The 23,549-nt window shown below is 37.1% G+C and overlaps 1 protein-coding gene across 2 annotated transcripts in view; it reads right to left on the reverse strand.

The window, feature by feature from the left end:
* Positions 1–23,246, reverse strand: part of RIPK2 (receptor interacting serine/threonine kinase 2) — a 30,143-nt gene extending 6,897 nt beyond the window's left edge. The window contains exons 1-7 of one of the 2 annotated variants that reach the window (XM_030303974.1): positions 22,626–23,246; positions 17,991–18,144; positions 15,622–15,777; positions 7,412–7,569; positions 6,652–6,701; positions 5,178–5,339; positions 746–831 (exon numbers count right to left, since the gene is read on the reverse strand). In XM_030303974.1, coding sequence (XP_030159834.1) covers positions 746–831; positions 5,178–5,339; positions 6,652–6,701; positions 7,412–7,569; positions 15,622–15,777; positions 17,991–18,144; positions 22,626–22,798 — 939 coding nt within the window. In that variant the 5' untranslated portion in view covers positions 22,799–23,246. Of the gene's footprint in view, positions 1–745; positions 832–5,177; positions 5,340–6,651; positions 6,702–7,411; positions 7,570–15,621; positions 15,778–17,036; positions 17,138–17,990; positions 18,145–22,625 lie in introns of those variants that run through there. The other variant, XM_032591903.1, reaches the window with a different exon arrangement.
* Between the last annotated feature and the right edge of the window lie 303 nt (positions 23,247–23,549).

Here is a 23,549-nt window from a genome sequence, read left to right on the forward strand (position 1 = left end):
CAGAGCCCAATGTGGGGCTCAAACCCATGAGCCATGAGATCATGACCTGAGATGAAATCAAGAGTTGGATACTCAATCAACTGAGCCACCCAGGCATCCCTCAAATCTATAATATTAAGAAAACGTTTCAGTAATAGGGCCCTTCAATTGTTCTGATCTACAAAAGCCAGAATGAGTCAATAAGACAATTGTTCTAAGTAATTCTTAGCAACGGTTACTTTGATTTATGTAACATGGAGTGTTTGAGTGGGAAAACAAACCAAAATAAAGTAATAAAAAATACACATTTTAGTCTCAATTAATACAATTCTATAGCTTAACTTTTTATAAATCTAAAAAAAGCCCAAGAACATTGAATAAAAAGAAGTGAAAGAACCCAGATTTCTTTACTCTGTATATATTACAACATTAAGGAAGAAATACAGGTTAAAAAAACTCTAGTGACTTAGGGCATTCATTGTACATAACTGGTATTCATTACACATTTTAAATTTACATTTGATATATGGGAGTTCTAGAAATGTCTCTGAAATCTAGAATTGGCCATTTGAATGAAATGGAAAAGCCCTTTGGTGACAGAGAAAACAGTATTCATAGTCTCTGGTAAACTCTATCGCCCTAATACTGTAGCCTGTATTTGTGAAAAGTAGATACATAAAAATGGAATTTAACTAAGCTGAAAATCTCCATGAATTATATATGATTATTTAAAGTTCAATTTCCATTATTTCATTTAGCAATTTACCTTTGTTTTCTTTAGTTGAATAACAGCTTCAAGAAAAGTTATCTCTTCAAATGTCCTCAGAACTGGTTCAAGTTCTATTAAACATTCTACATGAGAAAAAAAAAAAAAAAACTATTTGAGTTCAGATATAATCATTAAATTGAAAAATATAAATGCTAATATTTACCTGATAAGGCCCTAGGTCAATTTTTCCCCAAACTGATGACACTCAACTCTGTTAAGAGCCTTTACGTATGCATATAGATAGAAATATAGATCATGGAATACACTTGAGAGTCTAAAAATAAACCTTTATAGTTACGGTCAATTGCTTTTTGACCAAGTTGCTGAGGCAATTCAATGGGAAAAGGATCATCTTTTCAACAAGTGGTGCTAGGACAGCTGGATATTCACATGAAAAAAGATAAATAATTTAGACTCTTACCTCATGCCATACATAGAATTAACTTGAACCGTATTGTGCACTTAAATGTAAATACAGGAGAAAATCTTCATGACCTTTGGTTAGGTAAATAATTTTTAGATATGACATTAAAAACAGGGTCCATAAAGAATTGTAAATGCACTTCAAAAAAACTGAAAACTTTTGCACTTCAAAAAGCTGCTATTAAGAAAAATGAAAAGACAAGCCCCAGACTGGGAGAATATTTTTTGCATATCATGGATCTGGCTAAGACTTATACCTAGAATATATAAAGAGCTCTGACAATAATAAGGCAAATAAACCAATTCAAAAATGGGAATATAACATGATGCAACCATTTTGGAAAACATTTGGGAGTTTCTGAAAAATGAAAGATAAATTTACCATGCAACTCAGCAACTCAACTCATAGGTACCAATATCAGAGAAATGAAAACATGTTCACACAAAGACTTGCATATGAGCAGCCACAGCAGCATTATTCATAATAGCCAAGAAATAGAAACAATCATAATCACTACAACAACAACAACAACAACAACAACAACAACAACAACAACATATAAACTTGTTGCCAAAGGGAGAGGCCAGGGCTCTGGATATAAAACTGAGCATCACTAACGGATGGTATATAAAGCTTTGGTCTGGACTGGATCACCTAGGGGGAGAGTATAGATAGTAAATAGGTAGTAAAGGATCCATGTTAGAGCTCTGAAGCATTCCAACAGTTAGAAATTGAGTAGAGGAAGTGAGAGAGACTGAGAAAGAGAGGATGCTGAGAGTGTAGCTTCTTCTGTCTTGAAGCCACCAGAAAGAAAGTTTCAAGGAGGGAATGTCTAATCTGGTGAGAAGCCAAGTAAGATAAGCAGGATTTTCTAACATTACCATCCTTGGTAACTCCAACAGTGTAGCTTTCGTGGAGATATGAAAACAGAAGACTGATGTAAGTTTGTCAAAAACTGAATTAGATGGAAAGAAGCAGGGAAAACAAGTACAGGTAATTCCTACAAGGTGTTTAGATTTCAATGGGGGCAGAAAAATGAGGTGACACTGAAAGACAATATGGGGTTAAGATTTTTTTTCCTGTATAAAGATAGGAGATAATAATGGAATATATCTATATGACAGCTGAATGACCCACTAGATAGGCTGAGATGGACACTCAAGAACAGAGACAGAATATAAGGACGAGAAGCTGAAGAGGGCTTGGGAATTGTATACAGAGCACAAGTGATACGTTTACATTTGTGTTAAGTATATATATGGACACTTTTTTCCACTGGAAAAGAGACAAGGCAGGAAAGATGGATACAAGTACAACGAAGTTTGAAGTTTGTGGATACGGTAGTGGAACTGTGAGGTAGTACTCTCTTATGGTTTGTATTTCTTAGTACAGTGTGAGAACAGGTGATCTGTTAAAGGGAAGATGGAGCATGGGACGAAGGAGGTTTAAGAAGGGATGCTATGGGGCACCTGGTTAGCTCAGTTGATTGAGCGTCCCACTCTTGATTTCAGCTCAGGTCGTGATCCCAGGGTCGTGGGATGGAACCCTGCATAAGGCTCCATGCTGACTGTGGAGCCTGTTTAAGATTCTCTCTCCCTAGCCCCTCTCTCCACTTGCACTCTCTCTCTCTCTCTCTAAAATAAAAAAAAAAAAATTAAAAGAAGGGAGGCTAAGGTATTAACCCTGTCTTCTTTTCCTAAGCTCAGAATCTACCAAGAAAAGCCACAAAAAAAATGATAAATGATGATTAAAGTATCACCTTTATGACCAATAAAGATTAATAGGGAAATTACCTTTAGATCTGTAGCCAAAGGGCTTGGAAAGAATTCACAGCTTTACTCAGCCAGAGTCTACATCTACTTCCACATGGGGGAGCAGAAAATGTATGTATCCTTTAGATAGGCTGACTTCTAAAAGAAGGAAAAAAAACTGAGAAGGGACCAGGTAAGCATGCTCAGTTTTTCTCCAAAATTAACAAATAAGATAAAGTCTGAGGAAGACTGCTGAGGGACACATAGAAGTTAGAAAATATTCTCCCTATACTTTGCTTTTTTGGGGATTGAAATGGAATTTCATCTTCACTTTGGAAACATAAAAAAATGGGACTTGTGTGCCTCCGACAGTAATACAATATAATCACTGATTAAGACAGCAAATCTCAAACTTTTAGGTCTCAGGACTCTTTAAAATTATTGAGTATCCCAGTTTTTGTATATGTGGGTCATATCTATTGATACTTACTATATTAGAAATTATAACTGAGAAAATTTTAAAACATCGGAGTGTATGAGAACACATTACATTAATTGCTGGAGCAGTGAAACCATCATACCTGATTTAGCCTCTGAAAAAATCCACCGTGTACTCATGAGAGAATGAGAATAAAAAGGGAAATTAATATATTACTATTTCTTATTCTGAAAACAGTTTTGATTTTGTGAATCCTTGTCAAAGTCTCAGGAACCAACCACCCCAGGGGTCCTTGTACCACACCTTAAGAACAGTTGATCTCTGAGAATGGAATACTAGAGATGTATTTGAGAAGCATAATAGAATTGCTAAGTAGTATTTAGTGTGTAATTTGGGCCACTAATTTAAAGAGAAACCAATAACTTCCACTTCTGGAGCAATAGGGTAGGATTTACCGTCCTGCCCTAAAATGACCAAAAAAAACCCAAACAAAATACACGAAACAGTGGTTTTCAATGCACTAGATACTGGGCAACAAAGGACAGAGATCTCTGAGGTGGGAAACAAATAAGGTGAGCCCTAGGACTGCCCAGGCTTGCTGCCTAGAGAGAGTTTCCAGCTGCAGCTCATAGGGAAAGTAAGGTGGGACCTCACTTCTCAACTGAGTGGGAAGTTAATTGAGGAGAGGGGGCTGAGAGTCTGGGTAGACCAAGGCAGATAGAGTTCAGAGGACAGTACCAGAGAGGGGAGAGGTAACACAGAGAGACAGCTCTGTGATCTGCAGAGGGCTCCTTTAAGTACTGATCAATGCAGGGTAGAGAAATCATTAAGCCAAAAGTCAAAGTCTTCAAAGAACAATAAAGAAAAACCAGGAAGTCTATAGAAAAGTAAGTATTGCCTAATGGTATGATCTTCATAGGAGCTAGAAGTTTTAGAGAATGGAAAAGAAATGAGTATTTGGAAGTGGCACTGGGGACAAGGGAGATATAGACCCTCCCAGATAGCTCTGGGAAATAAATGTGAATCCATTACAAGCAACTTTTGATTTTTTAAATATAGTAATGATAAGCAGTGAACACAAATTGTGAGTAAAAAATATATTTCATTGCTTTTATAGTTAAAAGATGTTTCTTTTAACTATAATTAAATATATTTTAATTATATGTTTAAAATATGTTTTAATTAAATATATTTCATTGCTTTTATAGTTAAAAGCCTAGTCTGTGGCTTATTTTTCACTTTATCTTAATCACATCTCTTGAAGTGCAAAAATTTTCAATTTTTTCCAAGTCCAACTATCCTTTTTTTCACGTATCTTGTTTTTGATGTCATATAGAGAGTTCTTTGCTCACCATAAGGTCATAAAAATTTTCTATGTTTATATTTAGATGATGATCCATTCTACCTCTGAAATAAATCTTAATTCTATCTATCTAATTTTTCTATCTAGGATTACCACCTTAATTAGTAAACTCTTGACAGTCTCTTAGCTGGTCTCTTTGCATCCACTCCTGCCCTTCTTCAGTCAATTTTCCACACAGCAACAAGAGTGCTCTCTTCAAAACTTAAATTAGATCATGTCATTTCCATACAACACACATATTAATGCTATTCTATAGATTTATAACCTTTTGGTGGTAGCCCAACAGCTTCTTCTTATCTCTCTAATCTCATAAAATAAAAACAGCACCTGAATTAAAAAAAAAACCTTTAAGTTTGCCATCTAACTTTGGTAATTTTTGAAGGAATATTTTATTCATAGTATAGTCACTATTTTTCTAATTCCAAATGTCCAAATTAAAACTGTACACTCACTTAGGAAAGATGGTCTTTCATCTGGATTTTGTGCCCATCCACTTTCTATTAGAGAGATCATGAGTGCTCGATGAGGTATATCCAATGGTAAATTTTCTTCATTAGTGTCAGGTCGATGTCCTTGTGACACACTATACATGATCTGCAAAGGATTGGTGACTTCTGTCAAAACAAATATATTTCATTTATTAGAAATATATTATGATCTAATAGATTACTTAAATATGAGGGAAACTTAAACTGTTGGGAATAATGCATTATTCCCCCCCCCTTTCTGTTAAAGAAATATATATGTACAAATATATATTCCAGTCATTGAGATTTGTCTGCCTCCTGTGGTGGAGTTTATAGCTTCACCTCACCTCATTAATTTTAAGCTTGGTCATGTATCTGATTTGGCCAATGGAATGTGAATACAGCAGAGCACAAGTAGAACTGAGTAGAACCTAGTATAGCCAAGGATGGCCACTCACATCATACGTGAATGAGAAATATACGTTTATTTAGTAAGCTACTGAGATTCTGAGGTTGTTACACATCAAACTGACCCTTACGAACAGAATGGAAGAATCAGAATAAAGAAATGGACAATATTATCAGAAAACTTTGAAATTATTCTTTAATGATTGCTGGTTATTACAGAAGAAGCATGAATTAAATTTTCAAATAAAGAATTTTAGAACTGGACTGAATCAAAAATAAATATTCAAAAATTTCATTTTGCAAATGAAAAAAAAAAGAGGACTCGAGATTTAGTGGCGTGATCACAGAGCTAATTACTATCAGAACAAGAATTATAATCTACCTTTTTCTGACCCTTAATCCAGTAGAGTTTCCAATATACAGTGGATTCAGAATTGATAAACTATTATGTTTTTATAGTATGTTTCCACAAAATGAATGGTAGGCAGATTCAAAATAAGATGGGCTTTATTTAGATAGTTCTGAATGTGGCCTAGCAACATGATGTCATCCAGAACAACGAAGTGAGGGGAACCTGGGTAGCTCAGTCAGTTAAGCATCTGACTTTGGCTCAGGTCATGATCTTGCAGTTCGTGAGTTCAAGCCCCATGTTAGGCTCTGGGCTGACAGCTCAAAGCCTGGAGCCTGCTTCGAGTTCTGTGTCTCCTTCTCTCTGCCCCTTCCCCACTCACACCCTGTCTCCCTGTCTCTCTCTCTCTCTCTCAAAAACAAACATTAAAAAAAAATTTTTTTTTTAAAGATTTAAAAAAAGTACAGGGGTGCCTGGGTGGCTCAGTCAGTTAAGCGGCCGACTTCGGCTCAGGTCATGATCTCGCGGTCCATGAGTTCGAGCCCCACGTCGGGCTCTGGGCTGACAGCTCAGAGCCTGGAGCCTGCTTCAGATTCTGTGTCTCCCTCTCTCTGACCCTCTCCCGTTCATGCTCTGTCTCAAAAATAAATAAACGTTAAAAAAAAAATTAAAAAAAATAAAAAATAAAAAAAGTACACGTACCTTCAAAAGGCTGTTTTCTGGATAAGACTTCCCATGTGATAACTGCATAGCTGTTTAAGATAAAAATATACATACAATACATTATAAACTAGCTATGCATAATAAACTAAAATAGCACTGATTTTAAAAGCTGACTACGGAGAGATCATTTTTGAAAGGGATAAGGTAGTGAAATAGTGTATAAAGAACTACCAATACAACCAAGACCATGAATATTTATATACAGGTTTGTTTTGAAAGGGAATTAATCCAATTTGAAAAATTAGCAAATTACTATAATAAAAATGTGAAGTTATAGGAAAGGATAATTTGTTGTGGATGATTCTTTAAAGACCTCTAATTACATGATTCTATTATTCACACAAAATAAACAGCAATAAAAAAGATGGTTTTATGTAGCCCTACTCTATTGACTTTTTTTGGTCTAAATACTATCTCCTTTTGTAGTGTTAAGTGTTGACCACACTGTTTCCTTTCCTCCTCCATCAATGTCAGATATGATTAAGAAAAAAAAAAAAAACCTTTGAGTACTATATTATAAATTCACAGGACAAAAAATGTGCCTTAAATTTTTTTCAAGGATGTAAAAGTTGCTTAAAGCAAGGAATCTTTTATTTGAAAAATATTAATCACTGTGGTCTCTATTTTTGCCACACTTATGAGAGAAGAGTAAAAATCACATTTTAAAATGTAGCTTTGAAATTCTGATTAATCTTATTTTTATACAAAGTTAACTCTGAGCAAAAGTAACAAATTATACCTATATATATCATGCTTGACACTGGCCCTTGATTTTTGTCCAGGTTCATAGTTCTCAGGTGGCATATAGATAATTGTCCCTCCTTCTGGTGAAGATTTACTACTTCGTGATTGTGAGAGGGACATCATACGCCATTTTGATAAACCAAAATCTGCAATCTGTAAGGGAAAAGAGTAAATAACTGAATTTAAAATTTTTTTCTTAAAAAAAAACAAGAATTGACTCTCTTTGTCTACATTCACTGTATTGAGATATGAGACTAGAGGAAATGTTCTATATTAATATTTTCTTTCTATATATTCTATCAGTTTCTTTATTAATTCTAGAGTGCTGAGCCCAATAACTCTAGAAGCAATAGATACTGACTTGAAGTTCAGCATAATATCACAGATTTTAAAATGGAGAATGAGTTTTGAAAAATTAAGCAGGAATATTTTGTGCCTTAAATTCTGAATGAGCATATACACCAAACACTACTTTTTAAGACAAGTAGTTTTATAGCATGTGCTTTCAAAATTCACCCACACCCCAAAGAACCGCTAAACTACTGGTATCTAATATGATTGCCACTGGGTATTGTTTGCAACTCAGATTTATATGTTCTTATTTATAATGCCCTAAAAATAGTAAGCTTCAATTGGGAAGTAAAATTTCAATATAGTATAGGTCATTATTATATGATTTATGCTTACTGCTAAAAGAGTCACATCTGTTGGCAAGAGTCTATTTAGCATATAAAGCATATTTATGTCCATGACAAGGACTGCTTGAAGAATTATGGGTGACATTCTGTGCTTCTGATATATCCTTTAAAGTTTTGCTTCACTAGTAAATTTTATGCAGGTATTCTACAACACCTTATAACTCTCTATTTAAAAGGTTCCTTATTTTTTTTTTTTTTAAATGGAAGACAAAAGGGGCACCTAGGTGGCTCAGTCGGTTGAGCATCCGACTTCGGCTCAGGTCATGATCTCAGTTTGTGAGTTCGAGCCCCACATCGGGCTCTGTGCTGACAGCTCAGAGCCTGAAGCCTGCTTCGGATTCTGTGTCTCCCTCTCTCTGCCCCTTCCCTGCTCATGCTGTCTCTCTCTGTCTCTCAAAGATGAAGAAAAGTTAAAAAAAAAATTAAAAAGAAAATGGAAGACAAAATATAATAACAGAAATAGTATTTTATGGACAAAAGGGTATAGGACTCTAAAAACATTTAATTTGAATTACTTAGACCTTCACACTGCATAATTTAGGATCAACAGAGGGAAATGAGCTCTATCCAGTACATCATTTGTGTTTCAATTACTTAACTCTTCCATTTTTATGAGTTTTAATAGAAGAAACAATTTGTTCAGTGTTTAAATTTGTTATTAAAAAAAATTATGGCTCCACTCTAAAAAGGGAGGGGGTAGGCTATATGAATTTTTCCATACATTATTAAAATAAAAGGGTAAGTCTAAGGAAAAAAAAAAGTAGAAAAGACCCAGAGAAAATATGGTGCCAATACATGAAGAGCTATGCTGGATTGACTGAAAGGTAATATACCATGTGGCTAAGAACACGGGTTCTGGAGCCTAGGTTATTTAGATTTAGATTCCAATACTACCACTTAATTAACTATGTGTGAACTCGAGCAAGTTTTTAAATTTCTCTGCCTCAGATGACCCATCTGCACACATGTGCAGTGGGGATAACAACACTATATCACAGGTTTGAGAAAATTAAATGCCTTATTCTAAGCAAAGCCCTCAGAACAATATCTGGCACACAATAAGTGATCCGTATGTGTTAATATTAGTGTTTTGTATATAGGTTGCTCTTATTCAATACAATCTGCTCTTCCCAGCTACCTTCTAAGAGCAAAAACAGCACTCCAGTTGCACATTTGCTAGAGTAATAAGCATTACTATAAGTAGAGTTTATTTTTGTGCCACAAGTGAAAAATTCTAAAAAAAAATCTGAGATGTTGTCTCACCTTATACGTTAACCATAATTTGCAAACTCCTGGGATAAATGTTGGTTTGAACACAGCGTAACAGAAAATGTATTCCTGAGCTTGCCTCCTTATGCGCTTTTTCACCTAAGATCTTCATCTTCCTCTTTTCAAACCTGACCTAAAAACCTAAATCAGAATTCTCTCTCTGAGCTGATTTAGTTTGGTTTTCACGTGGAGCTATGCTTCTCTCCTTTCTCTATTACAAACAATACCATTACAAAAGGCATGATGCAATAAATCTGGATCTTCAACAGGAAAAAAGTGAACAATGTGAGGGAAGGAATGATTTCTTGAAGGTCTTAATAAATCAATCATTCAGCCATGAAGACAGAGAATAAGAACTTTCCAATACTATGCAAGATTTTAACATGCACTTCAAAGCTAAAGGCTTTCTTTTTAAATAAGAAGATTATTTTAAAAATTAGAGGAAATTAAAACACACTACTATAAAAATCATCCACAATCCTACCACCCTACTAGAATAGCTACTTTCATTTACATATACTATCCATTATCTATAAAACTATAAAATCAGCAGCAGCAAAATGTTTTGAAGATTAATCCTGAAGTATTCTGTTTTCTACATAAGACTGACAGAATAGCAGAGAAAGCAAGTATGGTACATATAAATATTTTCATTTCAAAGAAGCCTATCACTGGTTCATTTGTATATACAATACACTAATGAGCACCTGACAGATAACCAAACTTAATGTATTCTTTTTAAAGTAGAAAAGTCTCAGTTGATCTAAATCAGTAGTAAATATTTTTCTTTCAGCTATTATGCTTCTGGCCAGCATTCCAGTGAAAAAACTTATTTCAGAAAATGGTAGCGAGCTGTAAACATCCATTTAATTTTATTGAGTATTTTTAAAGATACGTACTTCATTTAAATGCCTTTCCAAGATGATAGGTAGGTTAAATAACTTACTTTTTTATGAGTCAGTGATGAACTTTGAATTTTTTTTTTATTTGAGAGGGAGAGGGAAAAGGGGGGGGGAGAGAGAGAGAGAGAGAGAGAGAGAGAGACAGCGCGCGCGAGCGCGCGTGCATGAGCATGAGAGTGAGCCAGCAGGGGAGAGGGGTGGAGAGGGGCAGAGAGAGGGAGGGAGTGAGGGAAAGAGAGAGACAGAATATCAAGAGGCTCCATTCTCAGCACAAAGCTTGATGTGGGACTTGATCCCACCACCCTGGGTTTGTGACCTGAGCCAAAACCAAGGGTCAGATGCTCAACCAACTGACACACCCAGGCACCCCCGTACTGTGACTTTTAAGGGACATTTATAAAGTAAAAAATAGAGACATATAGGATACATGTAAAAGAATGCTACTAATTTATAAGAATAGTATTAGAAAGGTCACAGCTCTCTGTACTAAAATTAATAAAAATTACAAAACTAAACAAAGTCAAACTATTTTAAATTCTATTCATATCAAAGAAAGACCAAGAAAGGATACCCTATTGATCAGTGAAAAGAAAGTAGGAATCACTACCTAGTACTTTGCTTCTGTTTTCTCTATTTAGTTTCCAGACTGAGATGAAGAAACTCAAGTTCAAGGATGTTGAAAAGGTCAAGAAGGGCAAATCTCAGATTATTATATATATATTTCAGGTTATTGAGAATAGCAAAACTTTGGTTTGCAAGCATAATTCATTCTGGAAACATGCTTATAACCCAAAGCACTTGTATATCAAAGCAAATTTCAAGAACCATTGGCTAAGCTGTGATCATGCGACGTTCAATGTAATGTATTAATCATATTGCAAGACACTGCTCATTTATCAAGTTAAAATTTATTAGAAATGTTAGCTCATCTTGTGGAATACTCGCAGGACAAGTTACTCACAAACCAAGGTTGTACTGTACTTGCAAATACCTCCATGGTGCTATTAGTGCTCTTTGTGGGACAGAATGGATAGTATATAAGAAAAATAAATGTCATTCTGACTTTTAAAAAGGAAAGAAATACTCAGCAATCAAAAAGAATGAAATCCTGCCATTTGCAATGCCGTGGATGGAACTGGAAGGTATTATGCTAAGTGAAATTAGTAAGAGAAAGACAAAAATCATAGGACTTCACTCATATGAGGACTTTAAGAGACAAAATGGATGAACACAAGGGAGGGGAAACAAAAATAATATAAAAACAGGGAGGGGGACAAAACAGAAGAGACTCATAAATATGGAGAACAAAGTGAGGGTTGTTGGAGGGATTGTGGGATGCGGGATGGGCTAAATGGGTAAGGGGCATTAAGGAATCTACTCCTGAAATCATTGTTTCACTATATGCTAACTAATTTGGATATAAATTTTAAAAAATAAAAAATAAAATTAAAAAAAAAATAAAAAAATAAAAAGGAAAGAAAATGTTGATTTTGCAAATCTACATACTGGTAGAGACTGTGCTTACTCCTTGCTTAAAAAAATTTAGAAAATTTAATAACAGGGGTATGTTATGAGTAATTAATGGAAGAGCCAGCAAGAAGTCATGAAAAACAAATTATATTGACTGGTGGTCAATTTCAAATCTAATCTGATATATCCCAAGTGCTTGGCACAATGTTTGCCATACTACTGTTGCTCCATAAATATTTACTGAATAAAACAATGACCAATTTCATTTCCTTTTTTGACAGTAGTACGACTGTCAAAGCATAAATGTTAAAACAGTTGTATATTACAAAACACTTTGTTATTCAAAGTAACATGTTTGACTATTAAGTTATCAGGCCTATCTGGTGTATAGAGCAGATCTAGAATTCATTTGTTTGTTTACTCAACAAATACGTAGTTAATACTTAAATATGGCATGTACTGAGCAGGTGACAGTTAATAAATAGACTAAATTTCAGTCTTTTTTTTTTTTTTAACATTTATTTATTTTTGAGACAGAGAGAGACACAGCATGAAAGGGGGAGGAGCAGAGAGAGAGGGAGACAGAATCGGAAGCAGGCTCCAGGCTCCGAGCCATCAGCCCAGAGCCCGATGCAGGGCTCGAACTCGCGGACCATGAGATCGTGACCTGAGCCGAAGTCGGACGCTCAACCGACTGAGCCACCCAGGCACCCCTAAATTTCAGTCTTAATGGAGTTTCTATTCTAATTGGGGGAGACAGTCAATAAATACATTAACAAAAATATTATGACAGGTGGTGAAAATAATATGAAGGAGCATAAATCAAGGTACAAAGACATAGAGAAATTGGGTGAGTTGTCAGGGAAAGCCACTGTGAAGAAAGTGAGGGAATAAGCCAGGAGGATACCTGGGAAAGCAGTCCACTAAGGACTCTGATAATATTCTTAAGGACAAAATGGAGAAATATGGGCTGTATAACAGCTCTCTTAGAAGTATTGCAAACAAAATTAATGATTATTCTCCAAAAGTGCTAATTATAGATTGATAGTGACCTAGAACGTGAGTCCTAGCAGTATGTTGTGCAGCTCTGATCTGAGTTGTGTACTGGTTAATATATAATCATTAAAGACACAAAAACTAGGGGCGCCTGGGTGGCGCAGTCGGTTAAGCGTCCGACTTCAGCCAGGTCACGATCTCGCGGTCCGTGAGTTCGAGCCCCGCGTCAGGCTCTGGGCTGATGGCTCGGAGCCTGGGGCCTGTTTCCGATTCTGTGTCTCCCTCTCTCTCTGCCCCTCCCCCGTTCATGCTCTGTCTCTCTCTGTCTCAAAAATAAATAAAAAAAAAAAAAAAAAAAAAAAACGTTGAAAAAAAAAAAAGACACAAAAACTAGCTAATTAAATCTGAGGGTAACACCAATCTGGGAAATAAAATTAAAACGCCTGGACTAGAAAAGTAAAACTGAAATAGATCTTAAGAGGCTGAAGTAATCAATCAAATCTAACAAGACAAAATGTGATGATGTTCAAAAGTATTCTGCAAAGTATGTGACATGGCTTAAGCCTGAAAAAAAAGAACCTCTCAGGACTTGTTGTTAATGCTATTTAGGGACCTGGGAAATGACACTTCCATCCAAAAGTACATTCATCAGGTCACATCAGGAGTATTTTCTTTGTGAGGATAAAAATTGAGATTTATGCACAGAAGCATCTAGACAGCACCTGTGATTAAAATCCATGTAATAAGGAAATTGGTTGGAAGAACTAAGGATGTTTAGAAGGGAGAACAAAACACAAGTGTATGTGAGGGGCGGGGGATTAGAGTCATCTTCAAACGTTGAAAGGGCTGTCACGCAGAAGTAGAATTGGACTTACTCAGGTTATCACAAAGAGTAAAACTAGGACCAATGGACGGAAACAAACGGAAGGTGTTTTGATAGATCATATAAGAAAACGTCACAGTCATTTAAGGATGGATATTAAAACTCCCTGTTATAGGATATTTGCCCTTGGGAGACAAGGGACTATCGCAGTGAGGATTCAGGGGACTAGCTGACCATTAAGGCACTTCTACCCGCATGGTTTTATAACTGTTGTAACAGATTAGTTTCTTTTTTTTTTAGTAGTACTGAGGCAGCACCTAGCTTCTGTTTCCTTTCTGCTCCCATTTTATTCTAGGGAGAGGAAGTGCCTTTAACAGAGGTTTAGTTTTTCCTTTAACTTTTCTCACACTTTTTGTATTAATTTTTCTATGGTTCCAATTTCCCTGTTACTTTTTTCTTTGAACATTTTTTGATATTTACAATGATCTTCAATTATATATATTATTGTAAGAGGTGTAACAAAATAACATAAAAACAAAGCAAGTTACATTTCGTATTAGCTACTTAGCAACTACTTTTTATTTGCTGTCATCAGTTAGATGTAAACTATGGAATCACTACATGTGATGCCTTTAGGCACCTAAATCTCATGCTTTATACAAAAAATTCAAACTAGATCCTAGATTTAAATATAAAGCATAAAACTCTAAAACTTTTAGAAGGTAACATAGAAGAAAACCTTCAATACCTATGGCTTGATGAAGGCTACTTAGATATGACAGAAAAGCATTGTCATAAAGGGGAAAAATTGATAAACTGGACTTCATCAAAATTAAAACTTCCTTTGAGAAAGACCCTGTTCAAAGGATGAAAAGAACAAACAATCAACTGGGAGAAAATATTTTCAAACTACATATCTGATGAAGGACTTCTCTCTAAGAAATCTAAAGAACTCTCAGAACCCGATAGTAAAAAGCCAAAAAATTCAAATAGAAAACGGCTTAAGACATGAAGAGACATTTCACTGAAAAGGATAGAGAGAAAATAAGCAAATGAGAAAGTGTTCAATATCACTAACCATCAGAAAAGTGCAAATTAAAACTATGATAAGTTATCACGGTATACCTATTACAATGCTAAAATAAAAAACTGTGACAATACCAAATGCTGGTGAGAATGTGGAAAAGCTGAGTCAATCATACATTGCTGGTAGGATGTATGGTCATTCTGGAAAACAGTTTGGTAGTTTCCTAAAAAACTAAACAAACCCCCCAGCCGTTGCATTCTTGGGCATTTATCTAGAAGAATGAAAACTTATGTTCATTCAAAAAGTTGCACAGGATTGTTCATAGGAGTTTTATTGTAATTTCCAATGACTGGAAATAATGCAAGTATCTTTCAATAGGTAAATGGTTGAACAACTTTGGTATACCCCTACTATGAAATACCATTCATCAATAAAAAAGAACCAATTACTGATATAAGCAACAACTTGGATGGATCTCAAATGTGTTATGCTAAGTAAACAAAGCCAATCTCAACATATCACATACTGCATGATTGCATTTATACAGCATTCTCAAAATGACAAAATCATAGAGATGGAAAACAGATTAGTGGTTGTCCGTGGTTAGGGACAGTAGAAGAGGGTGAGTATGAATATAAAGGGGTAGCAGGAATGATAGCTTTGTGGTGACAGAACAGTGCTGTATATTGATTGTTATGGCGGTCACACATGTGATAAAGTGACATAGAACTACATACATGAATCTGTAAGAACTTCAAAACCAAAAAAAAAAAAAAAAAAGGTTTACGTGACAATTTCAATTAAGGACATAATGACTTTGTATTTCGTACCATAATTCTATCTACCTCTGGAGTCTAGAAAGAACTAAGCCACTGCAACAGGAAGAAGGGGCACTGAAGAAAAGAACTGCAGGCTATGGAAAAGTGAGATATTAAATCGGCTAGGTAGGATGAAAAAAATCCTAAAAAGTCTTCAACACTATTAAACTCAAGGATGCAGATAAACTTTTTTCCAAATTACCTTAACATGAAATTCATTATCCAATAAGATATTTTGAGTCTTCAAGTCATGATGAAGTAGAGGAGGATTCATATTGTGCAGGTAGTTTACACCCAGTGCGATTTCATGCAGAATGCGAAATCTCAGTGGCCAAGCAACAACAGGATATTCCATTTTCTTCATATGTATGAAAATAAAACCAAAATAAGTGACCACATTCATTACATTTCCACTTAGAAAATTAAATATTCCATGTGGAAATACAGCATAAACTCAGGTCAAAACATATACTCATTTTTATTTCATAGTATCATGCTATCAATTATTATTTAACATTCTTGTATCTTATTTCCCTCAGTTTTTAGAGAAAATAATGGCTTTATAATACTGATATTTCCTTTTGGTTTATGTCAGTAATATAACTACTTGGTATAGGCTCTTCTTTCTTCATTTAACACAGTTTCAATTTTTTTCTGTGTAATACCTGAACACATATACTCACACCTATCTCTTCATTCTATGGTTTACATCAAGTAACCTACATGTACCCACACAAACACAAACAAAATTTGCTTCTAGTACCTAACAAACCATTAATACAAAATTTATATATTAACTTTCCTATTGTTATGAAATCATACTTTATTATAATTATCATTACATCAACTAAAATTAGGACCATATTATATTTACTATACATTAATATCTCATGCTTCTTATATAATTTTTGTATTCTAACGAAAAATTAGCCTTTGGACATTTTGCTTCTGTGAAAGAGACAAAGATCATCTCCATTTCTAAGCATATATAATACAGACATATTTAAAATAGAATCTTTTATATTTCCTTGTACTTACAAATGATATTAATCTGAACTTTAGAACATAAAAGTTAGAACATAAAAGTTAGGCAAAAGCTTCCAAGGAAAATGAATAAACCCAGAAAAATTTGGTAATTTGGGAAGATCTGACAATGAATCATCAGGCACCAAGCTACTGAATACATTTTAAATGACATGAACAAGTATGCTTTTACTAAAAGCTCAAATCTGTTCTTGAGAATTTTTTCTACAAATGGGTAAGCTTATAGCTCATTGACTAGACATCACATGTTAATCCACTCATTGACAGGCTCAAAATACTCGGTTTTACATTGCACTTTGATTTTTTTCAACAATCTTTTTTGAGGTTGCAGGAAGAATACTTTCAAGGTAAATCCCACCCTAATAATACAACACAGGAAACCAAAAGAGACATAAAACATTACTTCCTTTGGTATACACAGACCCCCACCTTGGTGAGTAACTGAATCTTTTAATCCATAAAAAGTCATTTTTTCTGAAAATTATGTAGTTCAAAGGAGTAACGAGGCCTCTGTGCAGAACGGTATCATATGGAGGGTTTTGATCATGGAGATGGAAATAGAAGAGCACTCACTCTATATGTTCTGATTCCTTCTAGGAGTTGGCAGTCCACTGAAGGAGGCTCTATAATTTCTAATGGGCTCCAAATTTGGGTACCAGAGTATCTAATGGGTACTGGGGTGTGGGAAGAAAATATCAGAATATATATATATATATACACACACATATACGCACATATACATACGTATATGTATATACACATGCATATATATGTATATATATGTATTTTTTTCCCCTTAGAGAGAGAGAGGGGGTGCCAGTGGGGGAGAGGGCCAGAGGGAGAAAGAGACAATGTTAAGCAGGCTTAACGCAGATAATATTAATAATATAAGATCAAGCAAACAATAATAGATGAATACACATAGTTTGAGATTAAGGATCCAAATTTGCTTACTGGTAGGATTTGCCCGTCTAGTTGGCTCACTGATGGGATTTGCAATCAAAGCCTGAGTAACTGGTACCTTGATAGAAAGGTAAATGGCACATGCCATTGTCTATTATTGGAAAAACTAATATATTTGGTACTCAGAGACAGATTTATTTGGCCTATTCAGAACTTAATGGGCTGGTATTATTAATACTTAATCTGAATCTTAAATTGTTTTTAACATAAAATAAAATCTGGCTTACCTAACAGGGTATTATATAGTGTGCAGTGTTTATCTCTTCTCTTTCCTACTCCTTTCTCTGTATATACACATGTGGATACTGGAATTCAGTTTAAACCTCAAAGTCAGTAACCTAAGCAAAATGATCTAGGTTCCGTAGAATGCATGACCTGACTCTATGGTATTTTTAACAAAACAAAAGAAGACATAAATTGTGTAACTTTACTACTGTAATTGTTTTCCATTATTCTTACTTTGATTCATCTATATATCTCTAAATAATCTGATCATATGTAAAGGCAAAACACTAGATCACTTAAATAACAGAATTATAGCTACTGAAAATACACAATACTTACCCTATGTAGGAGTTCATTTAATGATCCATTTGGCATGTATTCCGTAACTATTCCCAAAAATTCAGGCTCATTGCAAATTCCCAAAATTGGAAGAATGTAACTAAATCTAGCTTTGTGTAAAATTTCAGCTTCTCTTAAAACATCATTTCTTTCGCTAAAGAAAGAAAATGCATAATTATTTCATGGTAATGAAAAATACACAATAATCAGATCTATAGTATTAATTAAGCCTAGATTTTTTTTTCATTAATTGACCTCATGTAAATTATGCAACTTCTCTGTCCCTTTGTTTCTTTATATTTAAAGAAGGGATAACACCTGTCCTATATATTTCACAGGTCTGTTTACAAATCAGAATAACTTGTCTAAGCCACTGACAGAAAAAACGTGCTATACACAGGTTATTATTATACTTTCCTGGGAAAGGGAAAGGACACAATATTTTAGTAAGTTTATAATGTCTATATTAGCATGATTGCTGTTTGAATTAAAGTTTACGTTGTATTACAGTATTATATTAAATTTTATGGTTGCATACCATGTAAATTTTTTTCAGATATTCAAACAACATAATTTAAATGACTAGATGTAGATTTAAACGACTAGATGATAATAGTTGCATAAAGGTCAAAAATACTTAGAAATTATACAATGGAATTCAGGAAAAGAACACTTAGAACAAGTAAATGCTTGTAACAGATCCCTGGGTAACTCTGGATCTCAGGTTGATTTGCCTATTCATTCACAAAGCAAATAAATAAGTATTGAACATTTATTATGAATAAAGGACTATGCTCAGCATTATGGAGAATATAAAGATAAACATGGTCTGTGTCCTCAAGCTGCCCAGAAATCTTTTAAGAAAAACAAATACTCATTGTGGTTTTGGTTTGCATTTCCCTGATGATTAGTGATGCTGAATACCTTTTCACATATACCTATTGGCCATTTGTAGGTCTTCTTTGGATATGTTAATTATGTTGATCTTGGTAATATGTATATGTTATGTATATGTTCATCAAATCATGTTGTATACTTTATATATAATTACATTTGTCAATTATTCCTCAATAAACTTAAAAAAAGGAAAGCATATAAAAGAAAGAGAATAGATACTTGAAATATAAGGTAGAATGTGGTAAGTGCTGCCAAAAACAAATAAGTAAGTAAGCAAATAAATAAGTATAGGAAACTTGGAAAAAGAGTAAACTGAGGGCTAGAGGAGTTGTCAGTCTTTAGAGAGGGATTTCAACTGTACTTTAAGGATGGATAGACTATCAACTACTGGTAAATGGGCAGTCAAGATGGATGTGGTCTCCAAGAGGGGAGGGACTTTTTTTTTCACCTGTGTGTCCCCAGGACCTGAAACAGGGCCTGGCACCTGGTAGATATGTAATAGATATGTATCAAACGTATTCAAGGGAGTTGCAGTGAAGATTGTGTTTGGAAAATGGCAAATTGTTTCATATGAATCAGGATATGTAACAGAGCATGTAAAAGGAATGAAGGTGAATAGGGTAGGCTACAGCCTCATCTCAGAGCCTAAAGCCAGGTGAGGGTGTTTACACTTTATTTGGTAGTCACCAAATCATGACTGCAGGTTTTCCAGCAGGGTAACGGCATGAGCAGAACAAACTTTTAGGATGATTAAGTTGGCGAAAAGATGTGGGATCAGCACAAAGGGGCAGAATATTCTAATATTCTATAATATTAGATTATTATAATACTAATGAAGATGTGAAGCAATGAGAGTCTGAAACTATACAGGTCACAGTGAAAATGGGAAGAAAAACACTAGCTGAATAGAATGCCCAGGCTGTGGTGACTACGGTGGATATATTAAAAAAAAAAAAAAAAAAAGAAGAAGAAGAAAGAAAAAAAAAAGGCAAAGGAATTGGAGATGTCACCGTTTTTACCCTGGATGGATGTATGTTGGTAGCAGCAATAATAAAAACATCTCCAGGAGAAGCTTATTAAGTAAGCAATGATGATTAGTTAGTGCTTAAACCACCCAAGCCCTGGATGAATGGCTGTTGAAATAAGAAAACAACAGACATTCCAGACCAGATTACAAGGCTTGCTTTAAAAACAAAAAGCAAAATAAAGCAAAACTTTGGTAATATACTTACATATTTTAAAATTCAAGAGTTACAAGTTATCATAAAGTAAAAAACTTTTTTTACTTTTCCCTGTTCTTCAGCCTCCAACTCCTTCAGCCCCCTTCTAAAGACCCCAACCGTAAGGCAACCAGTTACATCAGTTTATGAAGCTTATCCTAATTAAACTTATCTTCCCTAAAGTTAAACAGTTCTGTGTTTGCCTCAAGAGATGTAGATCAACAAGAACAACATATTGTTCAGCACTCTTGCAGTGAGACAGAGGATGGACTTAAAGATTTTTGGATACATTGAAAAAAAAACGAGAGAGAGAGAGAGAGAGAGACAGCGAGAGAGAGAGAGAGAGAGAGACAGAGAGACAGAGCACATGCGTGCGAAGGAGCACGAGCATGCTGGGGAAGTCTCAGTGATACTTAATACACTTGTTCATTCTCCCATTAAGAGTATCAGGCATTCTTCCTTCTGTCATCCTATTACGTGTCAGCCACTGTTTATGGACTATCATCTAAAGACCAACCCTCTAAACCTGGTTTTATATCACCACCTTACATAGGAGGGCACTGAGGCTCAGATAAATAATTTTCTAATAGGCCAACATTAAGTGGCAGAGTTGGAGTCAGATTTGAATCACAATTGTAGGACTCCAAAGCCTGTGTTCTTTCCATTCTGGTGTTTGATCAGAGAAAAGAAAGAATCAAGTTTTTGAAGTCAGATTTCAGGAAGATTGAGTGAATGGCAAAACAGAAAAAAAGGTCAAAAGTAGGTTTTTATTTAAAAAAAAAACACAAAAATGTAAAATAAAAATACAGCTTTTATAGGTACATCACCAATATTACCCAGATCAAAATTTGAATCACAAAACAGTTATGTGATCCACACAGGATGTTTGAACAACCAATCAGACTCATCTACACATACGGAGTTAGGAGATTGTTGGGAAGGCCCACTCACTGAGCAGAAGTCAGGCTTGGGAGAATGACTCGTCACCGATCATTAAAATGAGAACACGTAACTGCAAATAAACTTTTTTCTTCCAGGTGGTCTCAGAGAACAATGCAAACATTTTCCACGCCAGAGCTCAAGAAGTACATGTATTTATTATTCCCACTTTGTAAGTGAGGAAATGGACACCCTGTGAGTCAACTGCGTAGCCCAGCCCTATGCTCAGATTACATAAATACTGCTAATGTTAACATCATAGGCAACAAGTGTGAGAAAGAACGTGATGCAGTAATGCCAGAGGGTTTAACTGGTCCTTATGGCTTCTTTGACAACAGAATTTCCTACTGAAGAATTTTAGGTTATGAAAATTGTTAAAAAGAATAGAAAGGGAACCCCCCTCTTCATTCCTTTGCTCTCAAATAGCACAAAATTTGGATAAACGAAAATCCTGAGCAGCTGCATCCAAGATGGGAAGATCACTTTGCTTTAAAATACCATAAGGGTCCACTAGGGCCAGATATCCGTAATCTACATGGCTGATTCTAAACTCGATTCACCCCTTCTAACCAACCACCACTCTTCAAAGTCGACTACATGTACGTATCCACGTGTGCCCAGCACTTGCCCCACAGAACTCAAGGCCCCGGTGAAACAGACACCACATCTTATTAATCACTAGACCTGGTTTAGGATATACAAAAGGCGGGAACAGTCTCGAATCTACTGTGAGAGTGGCCCATCCAAGCCTGATAGCAACACAGCAAAGAAAAGCCACAGGCAGATGAAAGTACGGTAACTTTGGCAGAGCTGAAACTGAGGAATTTATCTGACACTGGATACTAACAACTTCGGACCAATCAGGCATCTAGCATGATGAATTCTGACATTAGATACACGGGAGGTGAGGCGAATGTTGCAATCATGGATGTTAACTCACTGATTGCGGGACTCAGTTATATCCCTACTGGAAGGGAAAGTACACAAGACTAACGACTAGACCCTACTGACCAGTCCCTTCGCTCACAGGTCAATGGTATAGGGTTGAAATGTTTTCCTGTTAATAGAAACTAATGCCAGCCTTCCCCTCTGAAACCTAGACAGTGCATGTAATTGGTTCCAGGATATGACAGGCATTCAAAATTTCTGGCCATGTAATAGTCTTCTGATTCGGTTTACTGTTAGCCAAATAATCCACACCCCCTGGGGACAGGCCTCCCTGCCGGAGTCAGAAGAGAAACTAAGCCAAGTCGAGTTTGGTATCTAAACTTTCACGACCACACGTAGTAAACCGCAAACAAAACAAGAACAAGAGCAAACCCACGCCGAACAGACTTTGGTGTGGGGAGGGACGAAGCCCAGAGTAAGAGGGAAGGAGGAGAGGGCGGTGGAGGGAAGAGGTGAGCAGCAGAGGAATGCGACGGCTGCAGCTCCTCCACACAGCACAGTTCTCCCCACCACGCGGGCCCCAAGCCTCGAAGGACTGCCCAGAGGCGACGAAGGGGTGGGGCCGACCCCTTGTGTCACCGCCGTGTGGGCTCCAGAGCCCGGGGTTCGGGGCTGCGCGCGGGCGCCCTACCTGTCGAGCACCGGGGTGTGGATGTGCAGGTGCTTCACGGCCACCTGGACGCGCCAGTCTGCGTGGCGGGCGGACGACACGGTGCCCGACGCGCCGCGGCTCAGGTAGCGCAGGTCGGCGAGCTTGTGGTAGGGAATGGTGGGCAGGGCGCTGCAGATGGCCTCCCGGCTCATGGTCGCGCACGGCGCGGGCGCTCGGGCCGCCGGCCGGCTCTGGGTGTGCCCGCCGCTTCGGAGGCTTCCGGGGCTCCTCGGCCGCGCTCGGGCGCCGGGACCCGCCCCCCGTGCCCGAGCTGGAGCGGCCGGGCCCTCCCAGCCGCCGGGGACTAGGTCACGAGGCAGCCCATCGCCCGCGCGGCCCACGCCAGCCGCTGCTTTTTGGTGCCGGAGCGGACTTTCCCGGGGGCCGGGGTCAACTTGGGCTGCGGCGACGCGTCGAGGAGGAGCTTCCTCGCCCGACCTGGCCCTCCTAGGCGCGCCAGCCGCCCGAGCCCGCCGGTCCGAGCTCCTCCCTCCCCGAACTTCTCGGGCGACGTCAGCGGCGGACACTGAGGCGGGGTGAGGGCCCCCCCGCCCCGGGCCCCGGGATCCCCGCCGCTCTGGGCGACACCCGCAGGGGCGCGGGCGGGGGGTTGGGGCGGGGAAGGGAGCCGGAGAGGCTATTTGTCTTCTCCCCCCCCCCCCAGCTCCCAGGTTTGGAAAAGTTTTCTCTGAGGGCAAAAAGTTCCTCTCAGTAGCCTGCCGTCCGGTGGGTCTGTGGGCTCACAAACCGGGGAGGAATCTCCTCTGAGATGGCGTCTTGGGAGTGTGGCCCGACCCCATATGTTGCAGCAAATACTCGGTGCCCGGGAAGAGACAAACAAGCGAGGCGCACTCGGGGAATCAGAAACAACAACAACAAAAAACTGTGTTGGCCACTCGTGTG

The sequence above is a fragment of the Lynx canadensis genome, chromosome F2 (assembly GCF_007474595.2).
Source record: "Lynx canadensis isolate LIC74 chromosome F2, mLynCan4.pri.v2, whole genome shotgun sequence".
NCBI classification, from domain to species: domain Eukaryota; kingdom Metazoa; phylum Chordata; class Mammalia; order Carnivora; family Felidae; genus Lynx; species Lynx canadensis.